At 49.1% G+C, this 21,973-nt stretch overlaps 1 protein-coding gene across 2 annotated transcripts; it reads right to left on the bottom strand.

Moving 5' to 3' along the window:
- Positions 1-238: 238 nt before the first annotated feature.
- On the bottom strand, positions 239-21,525 carry LOC120955722 (protein singed). 2 transcript variants are annotated; one of them, XM_040376955.2, is made up of 6 exons: positions 20,773-21,525; positions 4,425-4,758; positions 3,239-3,495; positions 2,976-3,139; positions 2,189-2,895; positions 239-2,092 (listed from the first exon to the last, which is right to left on the bottom strand). In XM_040376955.2, exons 2-6 carry the CDS (start codon positions 4,624-4,626, stop codon positions 1,887-1,889), a joined length of 1,536 nt encoding a protein of 511 aa, XP_040232889.1. In that variant the 5' UTR covers positions 4,627-4,758; positions 20,773-21,525; the 3' UTR covers positions 239-1,886. The 2 variants fall into 2 exon arrangements, with proteins under 2 accessions (XP_040232889.1, XP_040232801.1); XM_040376867.2 differs by lacking the exon at positions 20,773-21,525 and adding an exon at positions 5,614-5,779.
- Positions 21,526-21,973: the final 448 nt, after the last annotated feature.

Raw genomic sequence — 21,973 nt, 5'->3', positions numbered from 1 at the left:
TATATATATATATATATATATATATATATATATATATATATATATATATATATATATATATATATATATATATATATATATATATATATATCATTTTTCCTCTTTTTAAGAGCTGTCAAGCCTTGATCTCGTTTCGGATTTCAATTCGGAGTCCAACAGCAACGCAAATGTTTACACCAGGCGTCGCAGCAACTCTTCCAACCCTTTTGCTAGCTGAAGCAAACTGCGTACATGTTGCTTTGGTTTTGACTTGTTTTTTTATTGATTAATGATGATGTCTTAATGATTCTGTGTTGCTGCTCTCCCGTCATACTCTTATTAATCCGTTTACGAAAAATACACCCACGCACACCGTACCCAAGCATTGCGAAACACACGCGTGCGTACTCCGACTGTCACAAGATTTGTTCATTGATTTCATCCAAGTTGTCTTTTACTCTTCCCCGTTAGCAAATATAAATCTTCCATTCGTCCATTGCAGAATCCGACTGAGGAGTAGGCTCTATAGTGGAGTTATTGCACCAGTGGCACTTGTGTCACAGGCGGGCATGCGTGTGTCCCCAAGCGATAGTTCGGTGAGCGGGGGGGGGTCGTTAAACGTTAAAGTTTGACGTTCGGTATCTCGCTGGTACATAGAAACACGTTTAGCAAAAAAAATGGTTTTATCACTTCTCACATCCCTGCTCTTACTACCTTGCTGCTCTGCACATTGCTTTTCTGTTTTTCCATTCTGGACATGTTCGCATTCTTCATTTGCTAAAAACTAGCATTTCTTCACATATCTTTCTTTTTCGTTTAAACCTGATTGAAGCTTTTGGGATCGTTTATGTTTCTTTTCGCTTGTTCACAAAGAACACTTCACCCTTCCCTGTTGCTGGACGACCGTCCTCGCTTACAGATTTTGAGGGTAAGTATTAAATATATTCGAGTGTGTGTTGTGTGTGTGTATGTATGTAATATATGTATAGCAATAGAGTTATAAAAAAACTAAATTTTCCTCGATACACGAGAATCCGCCTCTTTCTTCCCCGTTCGTGCTTTACTCTGGGTTACTGCAGTGGTTCATTTTTAAGTTTCACTTTTTAAATAAATACAAAGGTTTGCTTACTTTTTCCTTCTTGCAATCGTATCCATACAAGGAGACACACACACACACATTCACACCCACACAAATGCACAGTTTCTTGGGAAGATTGGTTCTTCGAGCTGCTTTCGAGCTGTTTTTGGAGCTCAACATTCTACGTTTGGACTGAAGTAAGTGTCACAGCAGTGGGTTGCTTGCGTGGGTATGTGTGCGTGTGTATGCTGTTGGTCTCTCCCTGGCTGGTTGCATATAATACGTATCAATATACTACTAGGGCTAAATGAGTGTAAGGTGTGTATCGTTCGCTTCGGTTTCCCCCTGATTTCTGATGTTATCATCATGCCGTGCGATTGTGTTTTACTTACTACACCCGCTATAGTATATGTGTGCATGCGTGGGTGCCTATGCGTTTTATGTAGATAATAGAGTTTTAATTGCATTTTACGCAGGCACACACACGCACGCACACAAGCAAATGTTTGAATAAATATCGTAAATATCCGTAGCGCGTTCTGTCAAATAAGCTTCGACCGATGGCAGTGGAGGCTTGTCCTAAAACGGATCCGGCATCCTATCCAACCACACTACTAGCTCCCTTATTCTTCGTTGACTGAGGAAAGGAAGTGAGAAGCACTGCTACAATCGTATGTTATTTTTCCATTTTTTTAACTCGGGACGGGATAGAAAGACAGAGAAGAAGAAAAAACACAATTTGACGACTTTCCCGATCAGATTTGGAAAGTTTGATGTCTGCTGAGTGTTGCTGCTGCTACGGCTATAGCTACTGGACCGATGCTGGCCTTTAGTATTCCCACTGGGTGGCCGTATCGTAACCGGTGTCGACGAGCTTGAACGTGCCATTCTTGGTGGCGCCCAGGTAGCGGCCATCGCTCGAGCGCAGACAGATGCGCGTCGGTTCGCGCAGCTCGATGAAGAACCCATCGCACGGTACGTCCGAGTCGGCCGCAATGCCTTCGCCATCCACGCGCCAGTACTTGCCATTCTGACCTACGAATTTCACGAACAGAGAGAGAGAGAGAAAGAGAGCGTGCGTATTAGTAAAAGAAACGTCACATGCTGGCAGTGGATAGCTGGCAGCCTTACCCTTGAAGTGTACAATGCCCTTCTGGGCTCGCTCGACCAGAATCGTCTCGTAAATGGCTTTGTTGCACTCGAGCTTGTTGCTGCCCGGCGCACGGTAGCCGACGAAGCCCTGCTCGCACTTGAGCACCAGAATCGGCCGGTTGATCAGATAGAAGTAGAACTTGGTCGTCTCCTCGATCGCCTCAGCCGTCGCGAACAGGTGGCCGGAGCGCTTGGTCGCCAGCAGCTTGCCGTTGTTGGCGCGGAACGACACCGACCCGTCGCCGTGCCATTCGAGCTCGAACAGTGCGTCAGCCGAGCGGCGGTTGCCGGTCGCCTGGATGCCGCCTCCGGTCGACAGGCACCAGTAGCGGTCCTGCGTGGTGCGCAGCGCCCACCGGTGGGCGGACCAGTCGAACTCGAGCTGGAACGTTTCGTTCTCGCCGATCTCGTCCTGGTTGGCGGTCACGTCCACGCCCTGCTTCACCGACACGTACTTGCTGTTCAGTGCGGCGATGAAGGACGCCTGCGGCAGCGAGTCCTCCAGCGAGAACAGCTCGTCGCGCGTCACCGTCTGCGAGCGGGACTTCAGCACCGCCTTCGAGCCGATCGGCGACAGGTACAGGCCGTGCCGGTCGCGCAGCGCCAGATGGCCGCTGTGGTACTCGGCCGAGAACAGGCAGTCGTCGGTGCACTTGTTCTCCAGCTTGCCGTTCGAGTTGAGATACCTGGGGAAGTGCGGGGATTAGCCGATTAGATGGGCCATTGGAAGTCGGGCGACCGGCGCTCAACCCCGCCGTACACTTACTTGTTGTTGCACGTGTGCAGCGCATAGCGGCCGTCCTCGTCGGCACGGAACTCCAGCGTGAACAGCGTGTCCTCGCCCCACGGAATGTTGGCGTCGACGTGGATCTCGTCCTGCGTGTCGGACAGATGGGCGAAGCGCTTGCGACCGACGGAGCGCAGATTAACCTACACAGCCAAATGGGGAAAGGGAAGTTGTCAGCATCGTTTGTCGACGTCAGGCACAGTGCTAGCACTACAGTACACCCAACAGGTCCATCAACCTACCTGCGGCCGAGCGGCAAGATGGACGCTCCACAGCTCACTCTTGCCCGGGGCCTTCGCCGTGCAGGTGAGCTTTTCCGGCGTGCCGCCGAGGAAGTAGCCGCGCTGCTCGTTCTTCAGCGCCCAGCGGCCCGAGTTGTCGTCGGTGATGCTGATCTGGAAGCGGCTGCCCGCGTCACGTTCCTCCGACTCGCACAGCACGTTGCCGAACGTGTCCACCGACAGGTAGCGGCCCAGGTGCGACTTCAGATAGATGATGCCTGGAGTTTGGGGTTGAAAATTGGAGTTTGTAAGTGTGAGGTACTTCGCCGTCTAGAGGTTTCGCTTCTTCCGCTTTCTCCAGACTTTGGTCCCTCCCCTTCCTTTCACCCGGGCGCACCTATCGGAGCTAAGCCCAAAGCTTAAAGGCGCCGTGTGCGAGCGTTTGGCAAGCGCTGGAAATGTTTTTTGTCTGCTCGCACACGCAATCTGCGAACCGAAGCATCCACCAGCCGGCCAGCCAACCGGATCATGATGGATGCATGCACACACACACACGCCCAATGCGTGCCAATAAAGCAAAAGGCGCCGGGAACGAGCCGGCACGCACCGGTGCACGCGATCTTCCTCATCGCAAAAGCTCAGGCAAACGCACGTCCGAGTTATATTAAAAATTCAGCGCAGCGAGGAGAAAACGCAAAGAAAATTGCCCGAATTGGAGAGGAGCAACATCGGTGGCCGATCTTCTGCACCCGAGCAAGCACTCCAATCCGGTATCTCACGAAATGACAGTAATTTATGGGAAAATGAAATCGGTAGCCTCATCCACGCGTTCGTACGTGTGCCTGTGCTCCCGTTTTTTGCTTCTACTTCTTTTTCTCCACCCCTGCCCAAGCCAGAGATATTCGAGGGCGCATCAAAAAATCAATCGACCATCGTATGCTCTCAGACCCTCCCCAAAACCTGCCGATAACGGTAAGTAGTGGTAGAGCTGTGCGCCATTTTCTCCATCATGCCCGTGCAGCTCTTCCACAACAATCAAAAATCGCAGCTCTCTCTCCCTCTTCGGAGTTATTAATTATGATACAATTATATGAAAGCGCTCAGATAGCAAGAAGCACACGGCAGAGGAGTGTGTACAGCGGACGAAGCTCATCCACTCGGAACCACTCGGGGATGTTATCTCTAAAGCCTAGTGCGCCCAACTTACTATCGCCGGTGGTGGACGGTTCCAGCGTCCAGAGCTGCTTCTTCTTCAGGCTGGCCCCGTTCGCGTTCAGCTTGTAGCCGAACGTTTCGGCCGTCATGTATTTGTACTGGCCATTGATCAGCCCGATCGTCCACCAGCCCTTCTGCTGGTTCTGTAGCAGGATGTCGCCGTTTGTATTTATCTCGTAGCCGGAACCATTCATGGTGGCGACGGTCGGTTGGAGATACAGGGTGACTGCTTGGGAAGCTCGAGCCGAGCCCGCGGGTTTGCACGCAAAAGATGGTCCGGTGACGGTTCCGGGCACGACACACGCGATTCGCTGGTTCTGTTGGTTCTGGAATTGGAAATGAAATGCAAGCAAACGAAAAGAACGATCAGTCAACTTCAACTAGCAGCACACGCGCGGTGTGTATTTTTTGTTTGGGAAGAAAGTTCTTCGAACATCCAATATCCATCGGAGCTGCCAACATTGCGTCTGATGATGTCGGTTAGTGGACTCGCGTAGGCGTGGACCTTGAATATCCATTAGCTGTGCGCTACCGTGTGCCAGACTAGATATTTCCTCCCTTCCTTTCTGCTTAAAATCCCTCACAGCACTAACAAACAATGCCATTCTTTTCTACTTTTGTGTCTCGTGCCTGTTTCATTCCAATAGAACACTCGCCGTCCCGACTTCTTGGAGAGCATCATCGGTAATGCACTGCACGTTCGGCAACCGTTGCCTGGATGGGTAGAAACTTCATAACAATCCATCACTTGATCATTCAAGCCATTCAAAACCATCACTCCCACACTGGTTGGAGGTCCCCATATTTAGATTAACTATTCCACACAGCACGTGCCGCCATTCGCGGTGAGAATAACTGAGAGCCACCACGCCAACACTTCTTGCCCGACCTTTCCCAACGAAGACGTTGAGCGAGAGCATGCCTAACGATCGCCGGAAGCAGAAGTCATCAACTCTTCACAAACACACACAAACATACAGCTATACAATAACACTTAAAATCTGTGGGAGTTCCATAACTTCCGCAAAGCCGTGCAGCGGTACAGCGTATTGATTGGTGGTTGTAGGTGGACGAACTTTTCAGAAGTTGTTGGTGTGGTTGAGGACGACCGATTGGAAAGGATAAACCGTGACAATAGTGCATCCTTACAACAAAAAAACGCACACACACAACATATTCACCTTGAATTTACTAAACCGAAGATACCCCCAAAGTCACTCCCACGAAAAACAGCTAACGCGAAACGATCACCTCGGACGGACGGCACACCAACTACCCTCAGCCTCGTGCGGACTTCAACTGCAGACTGTGGACCGGTGTGGACTACTGCGACGCACTACTCAGCCAGGCCCGGGGGCCCACCGAGCTGCAGCTGCTTTGGCTCAGTGCGTTCATCCAGCTCCCCCACCACGAGCTCTCTCCTTCGCACTCGTGTGCGCTTTCTCTACTCGCGGTGCCCCTTCCCGTTCCATCACTCTCTTTCGCCGTCCCGTTTCGCTTCGATTCGCAGCCCGGTAGTCAGGGGAATACCCACGGCACAATCATCGGTTTTCGATTCTGTTTTTGTGTTTTTGTGCTTCGCTTACTCGTTGCCGGTGAGGGCGCAGGCGGTGAGAGCCTCCAAGCATTTGGGTTCTTAATGATGACCGCCCGGACCACTGCCCGGGGAAGGCTTCGCGATTAGCGTGCTACACAGCAGCACTACACCCTCTCAAAAACCTCCACCCCGTCATGACTCATCGTTGGGAGTGGGAGAGAGAGGGGCAAAATAGAAAAAGAAAACAAAATTGCTTCGGCAAAATTCTTGCCACTTTGCCGTCCCGAAACCTTGGCAGCAATCGATGCATCCTCCCGTACGTTGCCCGTTCGCCGCTTATCGCCAGTCCAGCTTACTTTCGGCGAGCTGCAGTTGTTCGTCGAAGCAGATGCGGAAAGCAGACTGATAAAGATGACGATGGCCGGTCGCTCCGGGCTTGGCGAAGGTTTTTTCGTGATAAGGGTATGACTATTGGCAATGTTCAACAGCCGCTGGCGTTATCCCCGGACGCAAACACACAGAGTAAACACACAAAGTCGCGTGCTGATTTCTGGAGGTTGCGCTGCCGTTTATCTAATGCAAATATTCCGCTTCAAATCGGTACACAAACTTCACGAAAACCAACGGAGGGGACCCAGCTCAAGACCTCTGGGAGATATTCAGGAATATCTGTTGGTGGATTTTTCGTGTGTCTGTGGGTGTTGCGCTTGTCCTCGAGCCTTAACACAGGATGTGTCACGTACAAACGCGCACGTCCCGTATGCCATCCATCATTGCTTCAGTCGCACCACTTCGTCCGGGCGTTTGAAAGATGGTGAGGCACGAGGTACGCCATATTTCCATAATGTTAATCCCGAATGCAGTGCGCGCGCACACACACACACACACACGCAATAAGGAAAACGGCTTCCAGTTTGAGTCGGTGAGTCATACGCGCCACTTCGCCCGTTCCTTTGGCCCTTTCCTACCGACCTAAGAGCTGCATCCGGTAAAACTATTGCCATTGGACCTTTGTACATATATATTTAGATTCGTCGTGTTTTCCAGCGTCGTGTGTCGCATGCTCTGTGCATATGCGCCTAAATTTGCCCTCCGCCCGGCAACATGCATGCATCCAAACAACGCAACGACGTTGAAAATTGAAATGAGCAAACAAAACGACCCAAAAAGGAAGTCGAAATGAATTTTAAAAAAACGCACGAGGCGTTGCGCGCGCTCCCTCAAGGTCAAGAGCAACGACGGAGCAGCAGTCGTTACAGAATAAAAACCTTTATCGCTGTTGTGTGCCCTCTTAGCTATCGGGGCCCAGAACTCAACAGCAGAAGAGAGCACATACGCTGTCGGGGCTCTGTTCCAAATTTAAACCATTTCTTCAGGGAAACTGCAACACCGAATCGGCCGCGAAGAATGCACAAGCGCCTCTTCACCGTTCACTGCGGGCCGGGTGAAACCTAACGGTGATCGGTACGGTGAAAGAGAGGTGATCTTTGTCTTGACTGACACGCACACGCACAGTGAAAGCGGGGCGAGAGAGTTTGTAGCCTTGGCGCAAATGAACAACAACACACCGAAAAAAAACAGTCCAACGGGCTGGAATAGTCGCGCATGCAACACGGTATGGTATCCTCAACACGCGAAGAGACAGCGTGAGGGTCTTAGGGCCGAGGGCATTCCCCCAACGCGCTTCCCTCCTCCGCAACAGCTATTTTCAGCGCGAGTGATCGCAATCTTTCGCGCAATCATTCCCATCTCTTTGTGTTGCGCACTGCCGCAACATCGGTTTTTCGCGATCTCGAGACGCACATGTGTTTCACACCCCTCCCTCGTGCTGCCCGACACCCACCATCATCCGCTATCGCGGTACTTCATATTTTCGCTTCCACTTCGATCTTCCACTACAAAACGGACTACACTACTGCCCAGGCGGTGTTTTCCTTTTTCCCCAGTTTACTCTCCCCCCTTAGCTCGTGGATCATCTCTCTTAACGACTTTCTTTTTCTTCTGTTTTTTTTTCCTTCTTCTCCTGTGTGTGTGTGCTCTTTACTAACGGGCGTTGCACTTTTTTTTTCATTGTGCCGGTACTTTTCTCCACTTTATGTGCAAATCGGGCCTAAAGTGAGTGAGTTTGTTTATGGTAGCGTTCACAATCAAGATGCAGACGCAGGGTCATGTAGGGAGTAAAAAACATGTATGTGTACAGTAAACATCAATATAGCTGTTTTTTTTTTTTTTAATTTCCTCCAATAAGCAAACGCTTCAGAAATCTGAGCACAAACATAGAAGCAAAACTAACATATTGAAGTTCGAAAAAAAAAACATTTTAAATAACACAAAAGTTTGGTAAAGAGGCGAACAACCAGTGCGCAATGACTGTAGCCCGACCATTGGCTCACCAACAATCTGATTACGCCTTACGAAGCTGGAAGATTGGGAGCAAGATTCGCAAAAGCATTCAACACAAAAAGAAGGAAGCCCAAAGGAAGGAACCCAAGCAAAACGAAGGCACAATAAACAAATTCGAGCGAGTAAAGTAATAGCAACAACAACCAACAAAAAAACAAAAACACCAAACAATCCAGAGAAAGAAAGAACAACGTTTGCGGCTAATTGACTCTCCATACACCCGGGGGCCGGACTAATGAACACCTCATTACGGGCAGCACCTTTCCAGGAGCAGGACAGAGGAACAGGAAGGAAAACAAAGGAGAGGAGAAAGGCCTGCGCGCTAAACAACAATGCGCACTCTGTTCATTGTGGGCTTCCCTGCTGCCCTCATCATGTGCAATCGGCGCAACCCCTTCTTTTTGCTGAGCTAGATCTGCGCACCGCGATCAATATTTGCACCATTCTCTCCTACCAGGGTTGAAGATAACTACACACATACACACGCATTCATCGAAAATCTGCTTTTACAATGAGGTGAAATGTGGATTGGAATAAAAAAGCGCTTGCAAGCGCATATACTGTTTGTTTCCTTCTTTTTTCCGCTGCTTATGGCTCTTGACACTCGGTTGCCAATTAATCTACGACCTTACTGAACCAATGCGAGGAGGGGTGGCAGATCAGGGAAAGGGGTGGAAGAGTTTTGGGGTGAAAAAGATGATGTACCACACTGCACCGTTACAGGCACAACCCCTCCCCTCCCTCTTTGTATACGGCTTTAAGCCTTGAAGGATTTCTATTTTTTACTGCTGCCTTCGATTATCATCTTTGTCAGTTTATAAGCTGTTGTTTTTCTACTTTTAGTTTTAGTTTTTTTTTGCTAATGAAATGTTACAATTCCGTTTTTTACAGCACCTTGCGTTCCACCTGTTGTTTTACTATCAGTTTTCTTCCAAATTATTGCTGCGCAGTAAAACATCGCATTGGTGCAATACTACAAATTTGGTCCTTCGAGCCGGATCAACACTTATTTTTGGCGATGTTTTTGCTTTTTTACAACCCCAAGCATTAGGGATGTTTTTTTTTTTGTTTTTTTTGCTGTCTCTATGCTTCTTCCCGCACTCATTAATCCACCACCTTATCCTCCCCGTTTCCTACCCGCCTGCTAATCTCTATCTCCTTCTCCGTTCGTCATCAATCATTAGAGCCACATTTTTTTCATCGGTCATTCCAAGAGGAAAAGAAGATGAGGAGAAGACAGCGAGCGCAAATGGCCTCGTTTTTCTCTATTGCTTTTACTGTTGTAAAACTCCTCTTCTTCTTTTCTTCTCCTTTCCCGTTTTTATTTCGGCCGGTGTGATTATTTATTTACACTTAATTTTCCTCTCGCCGGACCCAATATATATATACGGACCGTGGTGCACCGTTGCCTAATTAGATGTAACTGTAACCGAAAGAGCGCGAGAGAGAGAGACATACAGAGGGAGAAAGGCTTTCGCTTTGGGGCATAAAGGCTAGAGGCCGCACAGCTGAAAGAAATGGACAGAGCGCAGCAGTAAGCAACGAACCCTCCAAACCGAGTGCAAGAAAAAAACAGCACGTACACTAACTGCACGCGAAGAAAAATAGGAAAATCCCTGCCAATTCGCCGGCTGCTCCCGTTCTTCCCTTTTCGTCATATAGCCCCGCAGGCTGTGAGTGTGTGTGTGTGTTCGTTGCAAACGGGGCCGAAACGGGATTTATTTGCAAAACGGTATCGAACAAACAGTGACCGAAAAATCGTACACCACACACCCATCCCACCCCTTTCCCCCAATCACGCACAAACACACACAAAAAGAAATAGGCATTTGAATTACATTTTGTGATTTCCTTTCCCTCTGCATACCGTTCAAATTTCCATCCATATTGCCGTTAAAATGGTGAATAAAATATGATGCCTGTTGGTGCCAGGTGGCAACGGGGGGGAAGGTGGGCAGGAAGGAAGCTAAAAACTGCACCATTTCTTTCACCACTTCCGCTTCAGAAATCATGCGGAAGGAGGTGGAGAGATACGGTTATTATAATTTTCTACACTGTATTTGCGTGTGTGTGTGTGTGTTCTACACGTTCCCAACCCAAGGAAAGGGTTAAATTGGCCACCGCACGCATTAGAAAGGAATGATTTCCTCCGCATCGGAATCTGTAAAATTGCATTACCTTTTGTGTCTGATTTGTGTTGCAGCAAAAAAAAAAAAACACACAAAAGCGCGCTTCCGATTGAGAATGGCAACGAGAGAGCCGCATAACATTTCCGGACCAAAGCTCGGCATTACTCGGGGAAGCAGCGAAAAAGAAAACAAACGCCGACTTGCTTTATTGCATTCAACGGCCGTTAACGTGCCTAATGAGATGCAAGCCCGCTGTATGGGATAGTTCACAAGGTAAAGCGCATTCCACTCCAGCTGCATCATCTTCGTGCCTTTTTTTCTCATTGCGAAGGCTGGCACTCTGCTGCCGGCACTCGTCATTCGAAATGTAATAAAAGTGTAAAAATAGAATGAGTCATGGCTAGCGGAAACATAAATGTGCCCGGGCAGTCGAGCGGGCGAGCCTAGCGGGAAGTACTGCGGGAACAGCACAGATGACTCAAAACCCTCCTGAGCGTGTGTGTGTGCTAAAAGTGCAAATCGAGCTCGCCTCTCAACGTGTGCTCGGGGTTTTACGGCCCGCAAAAACCCTTACAACCCTGAAGCCCCTGTTCTGCCCCTTGATGAGTGATGGCACTGGATGGAAAAATGGAAAGAAAATAAAAACATTCACACTCATACTCCCTCGATATGTTTCTCCCAGGTCGTTCCGCGTTCCAGGGAAAAATAAAACCAACCCCAACACACAACACATGCTCGGCAGACACACACTCATCTACCCGAGAATGCAACAGTCGCTACTGCTGCTGCCTAGGGAACATCATACAGCCATGGGTGCAAGGGCGTGAAAACCCCTCATTCCATCATCTGTGCAGCACATTGTTATGTCCTCCCTGGGCATACGGTAACCAAAGGGATCAACATCCCACGTATCGAAGAGTGTGTAGCCTTTGTATGCATTTTCCAGACTCGCACACTTCACAAAACATTGGTGCGCACGCGGCAGTGCGAGCAGGAGCATCAAAGAGAAACCCCCTACAAAACAGGGAGCATTGCGCAGTGGAAGTTTCCGCTGCCAGAGACCGAAGGCAAACACAGACTCTGCGCAGTTTGGGAAAAGCCGGTCCCTAAAGGTAGACAAATAAATATGACTGTTTCCTCGTGCTATTTCAGCGTTTCCTGTTGCAGATGATATCCTCAACTGAAATCCTCCTGAAATTCATGTGCTACATGTAATTCTAATCAAAAGTTCAGGGAAATAATGTTCAATGCTATGGGGAGGGAAACTGCTATACGCGTTTCTCAGTCTCTGGAAACTATTCGGAAAAAGTCATTTTTCGAAACAACAGGATGACTTGCCCATTACTCAGACGTTGCTAGGATACAGCGGTGCCAGGGAGCCCGCAGGACGTGTTGACATGGCAATACACTTTCCCTTTCTCGTTTTATTGCTCTCGACGCGGTCGCTTCCTACACGACTGCGCAGTGGAGAACGAACACTTCGGACGAGCTAGGAAACAGAGAGGTTGATGTACCTCCCTGTATCGATAGTTTTTTTTCCCCTGTGCTATACCACACCCAGATGACAGCAGCTCCGAGCAAAACAGAAATCCTTAAAGCGACATTTCCTGACGACCGACTCAGATTGGGCGTTGGTCCAGGTTTTCTTGAGGTTAGCGCCGCGCCGCAAAAGAGACTTCTTCAGCCTTCCAACTGAACAACAAAAAACTACCGGCAAATGGAACAGAAGGTACTATGAGATTCTTCCAGTTCCTCACCAGAGGTAATTCCCTAAAAATATACACCACACAACAATCAATAATGCATAAAGAGTTCAATAGCCGCGGTTCAATATTTCTCTCGCAACATCGTTCTAGGGAAGGAATCTTTTTTTTCCTTTCTTCTTCTTCTGATGGATCTTCTCGCCCACGCACTATAAATCTGCCCGCTGGGTAAAGAAGGCGGCAGAGATCGAACGGGAGGAGTGGTTTGTTTTGTTTTCTTCTTTATTTATAGCCATCGTGGATCGCTTGCCGATGGATTTAACCCCGTGTTTAAGAGGCGAAAGAACTCCGTTGGAGCCAAAGCCTCTATAAACTATTCAAACAACAACAACAATCTAACCCCGTGTCGGAGCGATAGCAGGAGCGATTGATGCCCTGGAAGAGTCGAGGAGCTCGGGTCATTCGATTAATCGCTCCAGAGGGTCGTTTACCTATACACTCGGTTGCGTTTTCATCTTCTCCCAGCAGCTCACTCACACACTATCTGGGGCGTCAACCCAACATTACGATCTTCAACTGTCAGTATCAATCTTGTTATGATATGTTTTTGTTACAACCCGGGTTTGTTGAAGGGCATGGACTTTCAATTAGTTGCAGAGTGACATCTTGGAAATTGAATTTAATGTCCAGTTAATTGTTTTCGGCAACTATCCAGTTTAAAGAAGAAGCATTGTGGTACATCGATGCTCCATAAAGGATCAATCTCTAGAGAAAATATATTTCCAATGTAGATGAACAAAAAGCTGCCTAGCGTACTCTTCTTAGTCTGGTTCATGTAGTTTCTATCTCAGGAATCGAGAAGTAAAAGTCCCCCAGCGCCAGCAAGTACCGTTTTTCTCTGGAGTGACGTTGGAGATGCCAGAGATCGTAGATGACGGATCTCGCACCGTCATTCATCAAAGCGCTGGAGCTAGGCAGAGGAATTGAGCCAAAGAGAGAGAGAGAGAGAGAGAGCTCGACGGCACACGCAATCGTACGCGCCGCACCAGAGGTACGCAGAGAAACTAACTGTACCCGTAGCGCAATTGCCCAGAGCCGGTGGTGTTTGTGTTACGCTTCTGCGATTACGCTTCAGACCACCACTTCGCCATCATCATATGCCCGTGAAACGAGATGCACTCCAGCGCTCGCCGAGCCCCTACACTCTGTTTCTGCTTCTTCTGCCCGGGGGATCAGATCATTGGCCGATCCACATTGCAGACGGCTCGCTTCTTTCCTCCACTTCATTCCACCACTGTTCAAGCCACATCGGCCGGCTTCTTGCAGAGCAAGTTGACCATGACCGTGAGGAGCAGAGCGAGCGAAAAGGAAGGCTGGCAGACGCGTGCGGAGGAGGCAGTGCGCGTTTTGTACCGCGACGTCTCGAAAGCCCATTGTTGTGCGCTACCTCCAAAACACGTTGATTATTATCGCACGCAATGGAAGCAAAAAGCACCCCGCCCCCTTCGGCTGGGTAGAGCACTCAACCCAAGCCGCTAAACGTGACGTGCGGTTAAGCACACACAATTGGTTGACACAATGCAGCGCGTTGCACTAACGAGGTAGTGGTTAGCGATAGTAGGTGATTCAAGATTCAAGATGTGCAATCTGCATGCCAAATTGCACTCCTGCCCCTAGCTCCTCCAGGCACCCCACCCTCGTTGCGCTGTTTTATTAACTCCTTGTGCACAAGGGATTTCACACAACCTTTCTTATTTAGGAATAGACGACGAACGCGCAGAGAGTGCGAAAGGGAGAAACCGAGCGAGAGATTCTTACAGACCATGCCATCGCCATGTTAGCTTGCCTCACAATACGACAAGAGCAAGTCGCAAGGCCCAGATTTCCCTCCCGGGTTTACAACAAATATAACACAACAGACGGAGTCCCTCCCCCCACCAGCCTCTACCTTTTACCAAACTCGCGCTCAAGTAAGCTTTTTCTCAAAATGCACTCACACACACAATATGCCCCCGCCCCATCCAGCGTGTCTGGGTGCATTGGTGCTGCACATGTGCATTGCGTGCATGCCTTTAATAATCCCCCGCACCTACTCTCTCCTGAGGGGTAGGGTCTAAGGCGGGGCTTTTTGAGGAATAAGGGCAAAAGGAAAGGTGTAGGAAATTGGTCCGCCTGGGACTGACGAACGCTCAAGATAGTTAAGTAGCACCCTCTCACGGCCTCCCATGCGCAGCCACTTAATCAAGGGCCTAATATAACACACTGCGTGGAGCTGCTGCGTGGAGGAGCAGGCCTATTTGTGGCGAGGAGGGAGAAAATTGAAAGAAAAACATGAATAAAGCACCCATCCATCGCCCTGGCTCCAGGTGAAAATCTCATCCAAAGTCCACACGCGCCTTCCCGGGCCGCGCGAGACGCGTTCAAAAAATCCATCATCACCATCAGCGGCGAAGGCCCAGCTTTCCAATATCCAAGTCCGAACCTCACCCCCCCCCCCCCCTCTTCCCTAACGCTGTAGGCTCTCCCCTTGCGTTTGCGTGCTGAGATAAGCGAAAGATGCTATCGATTGCACTGATTGTGGACTGGCGAGTTTTGCTCTGCTCAAGTTGTAAGTGGGGTTAGGCTGCATTACACCACACCACACGCGGATCGGATAATTATGGCAGCGCACGGCCCTGAAGAGTTCGCATGATATCATACACCCGGATCCAGGGCGTTGTGTCATTCCATTCCACGTTTCGAGATGCCACACAGCAGCTCCCGCGCATTCTCGAAGTTGTTGCAGTTGTGCTCCCAAAGCACTTTACGTTCCGGGTGAGCTCTGCTATCCATCACGAGTTGGGCCTGGAGTCCGGCCGCGTTTGGGCACACCAGACTGATGGAAACTTACAGCCATAAAATAGGTCGCTCCAGAAGCCGGAGGACCGGTGTGACACCTGGTTCCAGCAACTCGTTTGGTATGAGCGTTCAGGTGCGACACATTGCCAATAACTCTGGAAGCGCACAGAAACAACAAACCGTTCAAAGATACAAGAAGACATTAGAGGAGCTGGACCTGTTCTACCATCCACTTCTCTGAAATCGTAACGATCCGTAACCAATAGCAGCAATCTTCTATTTCCCAAGTACATTACTTACTCTCTCTTCTTCTCTATCTTTCTCTTTCTATCCCTGTCTCTGCTTCCAAGATCTCCCAATAGCAACAACAGAAACGCACATGTCGATCGACGACTCTCTACAGCGCGCGTGTGCCGCACCGCACGAACCGGATATGCGCTCACTTGCTCCGGATTGGAAAATACATATTAATTCGCAGCAATCAACACGGGAGAGAATGGGCGCAAGAAGCAGCAACAGAAAGGCATGAGATAGTTTATGGAGCCTCTCGTCTGAACGCACCGCCGCAAAGCCGCACCGGCAATATCACCGTTTTTTTTTTTTTTTTTTCGGGTGCCCCCCAACAGACCACATTTTTTTTTTGTTACAAACCAACCAAGCGGACATAAAATAGATAGTGTAAAGCATGTGAGTGTGTGTGTCTGTGCATTAATAATCTGTCTCAAGATCAATATAAATCCCCATTTTCTATAGCGTTGGGAGAATAATGGGGGAGAGCGGTTAAAAAGACACCGGTAAGACAGCCGAAGCAAACCGGAACAACCGGAGCTGAAAGCCCGAATCACACTCCGTCAGCAACATCGTCGGTGGGGAATTGGATATCCGAAAATAAAACTAAAAAGTTGGAAAGAAAACCCAAACCTTCAAAGTCGATGACATCTCAGGCGAACTTTGTAAAGCGCAACGACTGCTGCTGCCAGAGAGGGGGGACGAATTTTTGGAAAGTCATGTCTGCGGATCTCCCGGGTTTCGGAGTGGATTTCCTCTTCAAACTGTGCGCAAAACAACAAAAACAACAAAAAACTGTCAAGCACACACCGAACCTCCAAACATTTCCAAGTGTACATGTCGGACGTTCCCCTGCGGCTACCCAGCATGTTCGTACAATATGGGTGCATTAAATGTTTTTTTTTTCTTTTGCTTTCCATTCGACTCCCTTCTACACTGACCAAACATTAGGCCCAAATGGAGCTGCGTAGGATAATCGGTTTTCGCGCTGGCTTTCAAAATTTACCGAGAACTCCTCTCGTTCGGGCGTCCGTGGAACGGGGAAACCGGGAACGATAGAAATTCGAAACGCATATTGAAGTTATTACTACATCGCCGCGCATGCATTTCCCAAGGTTCCGGCGGGGCCCAGGATCTGTGGCCCTCAGTTCTTCAAGGTCCAACAGATCTCGAGGCATTGCGGGAAGATATGCGGAGGAAAACCGAAACATCACATCAGGCTCTCTCTCTCTCTCTCTCTCTCTCTCTCTCTCTCTCTCTCTATCTCTCTCTCTATCTATCTCTCTCTATCCATTTTACGTCACCGATGTCTAACGAGTTCTCAGCGCATTTTTTTTTTGGGAGTCAGCCGCGGAAGAAGCCGGATAATTGGGCAACCGAACACCATTGGGCAGGCAGGCACTGCTCAGCGCCATCAACAGGCGTGGCAGCTACAATTCCCGAATGTACCGGTCCGGCGGAGTGAAAGACCCCGGACAAGAGCGAACAGTGAAAAAAATACCACCACCAGCACCAACCGTGCATAATTATCCTTTTCGTGCCAGGTGGTATGTTGGGGGCATCGTACAGGAATTCCGTTGCATTAGAGCGCTCGAAGCAACCAGAATCTCGCCTGCCATTAAGGCTACTCGGACAGCTCAAGGCGAGTGTGGATGTGAGTTTGAATCGTGTGTTAGCACTATAGAGAGCGAGGACTTTGGAGCATGAAGATGTTTGGTCCATTGTTTTTCGACTCAACAGAACAGTGGCGATAGATTCCAGGCTACATGTCGACCTGACTTCCTGCTTTCAGTCACTGTCACCTGCTCAGGAAAGTGGCAGCGTCGCTGCCTGTCTCGAAAGTGTCTACAAAGCAAAATGCTTCCAGAAATTTGAACCGCAACAAACAGCAAATGATTGCGACTTCACCGGTCAAAGTGTGACATCGTCCAAACACCTGTCTTCATCTGATCGGCTATTCGCCCCCACTGTTGCGGATCTTTTCATGGCTGTCCAATAACAAAGGCTGTTGAAAATTGAGATAACATCGAATTCAATTAACCTCTCCTGCCCCATTTCTTCAGGATATTGCCTTCCGGCTGTCAACTTCTTCGCAGTCGAACCAGTGTCCGGAGTCAAACGGAACCGTATGTCGTTCGGGCAATCCCGCCACCGACACCAATGCGCGGCTAATGGTTCGTGAAACCGTTTTCCTTTGCCGCTCAGTTTCCGCGCATTAGTTCGCCTTGGGGGGGGGGGGGGGGCATAAATCCCTGGCGAGGGTAGGCGATGGGCGGGCTAATGTTTCCGCCGCGCCTGCTGCTGCCTCCGATGGTGTGACGTACATCGAAGAGCACATTTTTTACACATTCTTTTCCATAACCCTTTCCATATTCTTCGAGCAAAACTAATTGGCGTAAGAAGGCCCACACAGCACCGCAGAGAGGTTGTTTGAGGTTTATTTGTTAATTTTTTTTTTTTGATCCGCGGGCTCTTTCTTGATGCAAATATTGTTCTAGAACCGAGCCACATATGCTACTGCCGGGCCTTATTATCCACAGCCTCCGTTTGTTGTACTTCACCGGTAAGGGGGAACGGGGACGGAGAAGACTCTTTAATGAGCATGGGCCGAACGCGCGCCCGCGCTCTCTCAGGCTACATAGAAAAAACATGTTTCGCTTATCGGCCTGCGCCGCTGCTGGCGCATTTGTTTGTCCGAGCATTTTTTTTTTACCTTGCTTGGCTTTGTTATGTTTCTTTTTGCTGTTGCTTTCGATGCCCTCGTTTGCAACCGTTTTTTTTTTTTTTGTCTACACGCTTCTCTGGGAGAGTTCGACGGAAAGATTCGTATTGCTGGTACAACATCAAAGAAAAAAGGGCAACACACCAAACGGAGCTCAAAAGTGGAAAAGTAAAAGAAAAAATAGCGGCGCTTCTACCGAGAAGCAGCCAGGCAGCATGTTTTGAGTGAGTTTTTTCTTTCTTTCTTTTTCTATAAACCCTTATTATTATTTTGTTTTTGCTTCCTACGGTAACCACCGACCAGGATATGCAAGATAAATCCCCTGCAGCGAAACAAATACCATATGCAGGGGGGGTAGGGAAGGCAGGGAAACCGTTGGATGGATTTGGACTGAAATCCATGGCCACGTGTTTTTGGAGCACGTGGTGCAACACACAATCAATAAAAAGTCGAAACAAATAACATGACATTCGCAGATAAATGATGTTGCAAAAAAAAATGCAAGAATTCACAATAAAAAAAAAAAACAAAAAATCACTCTCAACAAACGAACGATCGCAATCTTCCGGTTTTCTGAAAGCACAAAAAAAAAAGGAAGACAAGTTTGCGAACGTGATAATGGAAAGGTATGCGAAAAACCACAGAAGCGTGTGCTTGAGCTGCGGTAAAGAATAATTAGCGAGCGAATGGCATGCGAGCAACAGCAAGAAAGGAGCGAACAAAGCTCATCCGCAAGAAGAAAACGGCAGCACAGTTGAACGCATCAAACGACTCGCAGAATCAAAGGACGGGATGAGTCAGCCGGCATGAACGGCAAACAAGCAAAAAAGGCAGTTGCATTGACATCGGCTCATTCACGTCGAGCGGTAAGAGCGACCGAGCAGTTCGTCGCTCACGCCACTCAATACCGACGTTAGACCGTGGTGACGGGGCGAGCTTTGCATTGCGTGCACATTCGCCAGTACACAATCGCCACTCACTACGCAACACCGCTCACACAAGTGAAAGATATTGCATTTTGATTTATTATTATTATTATTTTGTGCTTAAAATGCAAACGCACACCTCAATGAGATGCCTTTCCTGTTTGAAAAGAGATTAGAAAAACACACACACACACAACGGTGCGTTTATGCCTTCTCTTGGGAGTGTAGCAGCGAATGACTGAGATCAGTCCCCCCTGGAGGCTTCACTACTTTCGGGCCTTTTTTCGCTTAATTTGGCAGTTTAGAATCGAACGCGCGGGTTAGGCAGCGAAACCTTCCAAGCATTGCCGATTATTGCTCTTTTTCGCAAATTGCACAACCGTGTGTGTGATGGTGTATGAGTTTTGGGAAAATTCACTTCCTCCTGGGGTTGATTTTAGCACATGCGGCAGAGGGGCGTATGTTCTTGCTTCTCTTTCTTTCTTTATATTCCTTTTTCTATTTTTTTTCCTTTTTTGGTTGAACATCCTTCCGTTTCGAACCTCAAAGTCCATTTCCATTCTTTACGCTGCTGCTGCTGCTGCTGCTGCTCCGCCGTTACGCTTTAATGCCGCACGGATGCGCAAAGGCCCAGCAGCAGCACCGAGCCCGCGCGGGAGGAAACGCGAAGCACACACACACACACACACACACAAAGAAAAGGTTCGTTGCACGCGCTGCTGCTTCCCTTTGCGCAGTGACGGTGGTGCGATACCCGCCCTTCCATTCGTTTCCACCTTTGCAGACACACCTTTCGGAAGAATTTTCAAGTTCGGTGTGTATGCCAAAACCATTCCCGGGGGCCTTTCCCTTTGTTCGGTTAATCAAATCACCCGTATTCCGTGGTTCGGCAAGGGCAAGGGCCGAACGGCGCAATGCACGGACACACCGAACAGGGAAATAAGCTACTCGAAACGGTCCAGAGACTTATGATTTATTCCTTTTTGTTTCCCTGTATTTTTTTTTCACGCTACCGCCTAGGGTGTGTGCTAGGACATCACCGGCCCGGGAATGACGTGTCCGGGGAGAGGTATTTTATGTTTTGGCTGGACAACATTGAAATATACCATACAGGGGGGGGGGGGGGAATATGATATGCCAGCGCATTCAAACGTGGTAACTTTTTTGGGCCACAGAAAAGACTTAAAATGTGTTGTGGAACGCCAAAATAAACGTTTATTGGAAAAAAAATTGTGTAGGGACAAAAATCCAACCCATTCAAAGCAACAAAAATTCAATTTGACCCCATGCAAAGGGTGTCTGGAAATGTCCTGCCCATCAGTACCTGAGCTGAGGCTCAATTTACATTTCCACTTCCGCAGAATTGTTTTCCAAAAGTTTCTCAAAATGTTTCCCGAAACAACGACCGCCGTAACGATCGGCAAAAAGAGATAAAAAAAACCCCTTAAAGCGGATCCAGGATAACACACACTCACCTTTCCCTTTCACCGTTAGACACACAAACACACACATAAATAAATACTGACAGACGCACAAAAACGGGCAAGCGCTTACGCACTGAGAAAATGTCCCTGCCCAACAAACATGCGCAGACAGAATGAAGCCATCACAGGACGAGGGCAACGAGACAAGCAAAAAAAAAAGCATTGCCACTTTTGCACCGGTACAACACACCGGCCGGTCTCGGCGACCCGTCTGCATTGTTTTGCGAACGAAGGAAATTGGAATTATAGCAATATTTTCGTGTGTCTGTTTTCCCCCTTTTTTTAACAATCATTACAAACTATTGCCTACCGCTGAAGGACGCTGCTGCTGGTGCCGCTGGGAGTGCGCGTGTGTTGGTGGGCTGTCGTGAGTTGTTGGTGGACGTGGAGTAGTGCGTAGAGCGGGCACAGGAAGTTGCTAGTAGTCTGGAGGGAGGCTGCGGTGCCTGGCGATTGCAACGCTTTTCTCACACACGGTCTGAAACGGTATCTTGTGTGCACTTGTTTTCTTTCGATGGCTTGCGCGAGGATTGAGGGCAGATTGAGTTGGTTTGAGATTTACCGAGAGGACACCACTGCGAGCAAAGAAAGGGGATGGTTGCGGTTAAACTTTGGTTTTGATTTGTTTTTTTCCTATGACGACACTTTCGCGGCAACACGAGACACTAACTACCCGCAACAACAAGAACAACAACAACAAAAAACCGGGGATATTCACTGTTTCGCTGGCGCTGGCGAGAGTTTGTTTCACCTGGACGACGACCGCACGACGCCTTGAGGTTTTGATATTGGGTTTGATTGAATTTCACCACACCGGGTCCCGTTCGCTGCAGCAGGGACCAAAACAGACACGACAGAGGGGCGGATGGGTAGGATGGGGATGGGGTTGAGATCTGGCAACAACACACCGAGCGAGGGTTGGCACACGGGGGGAAAACGAGTGGCCGATTGGCGTTTGCTTCGACTCGAAAGGCTGCACACGGAGAAAGGAGCTGACCGGAGCGTACCACTTGGCTGACGGAGCACAAATGAAGTTGGTCGGCGAGCCGCTTACACAGTTATTAGTAACGGGGCGCATCGGCCGACACGCACCACACCACCACTACACCGCGGGCTTGTCGCACGCGCACACCAACACACGCGAAACCACCCGCAACGCGCGGTGCAGCGGAGAGAGTGAGAGAGACCGACAAAACGTGAGAAAGAGCGAGCGAGAGAAAGAAAGCGCAAGCGAGCGAGAGAGAGAGAGTCGCTCGGCATTCTCCCGAAATTGAACGCAACCGGCAGCAGCAACGCGTTGCGGAGGATGCTGTGCGGCGCGGCAGGCAGCCGGGAAGCCTGGAAAACGTACCGTGAGCCGCAAGAAATGGAAATCCCTTTTTGGGAAGGGAAGGTGTGCAGGTTTGCAGCCCAGTGCTGTCTTCTCTGCAAACCGGAGAAAAGCGCGACAGAGATGGAACGACCCTGGACGCCGCCCGACAGCTTCCCCGGTGGAAGAGGGGCAAGCGTTT

Source organism: Anopheles coluzzii, chromosome X (assembly GCF_943734685.1).
Source record: "Anopheles coluzzii chromosome X, AcolN3, whole genome shotgun sequence".
In the NCBI taxonomy this organism is placed as follows: Eukaryota; Metazoa; Arthropoda; class Insecta; order Diptera; family Culicidae; genus Anopheles; species Anopheles coluzzii.
Note: the sequence above shows the minus strand (reverse complement) of the source record. Positions and strands in the feature narration are given on the sequence as shown.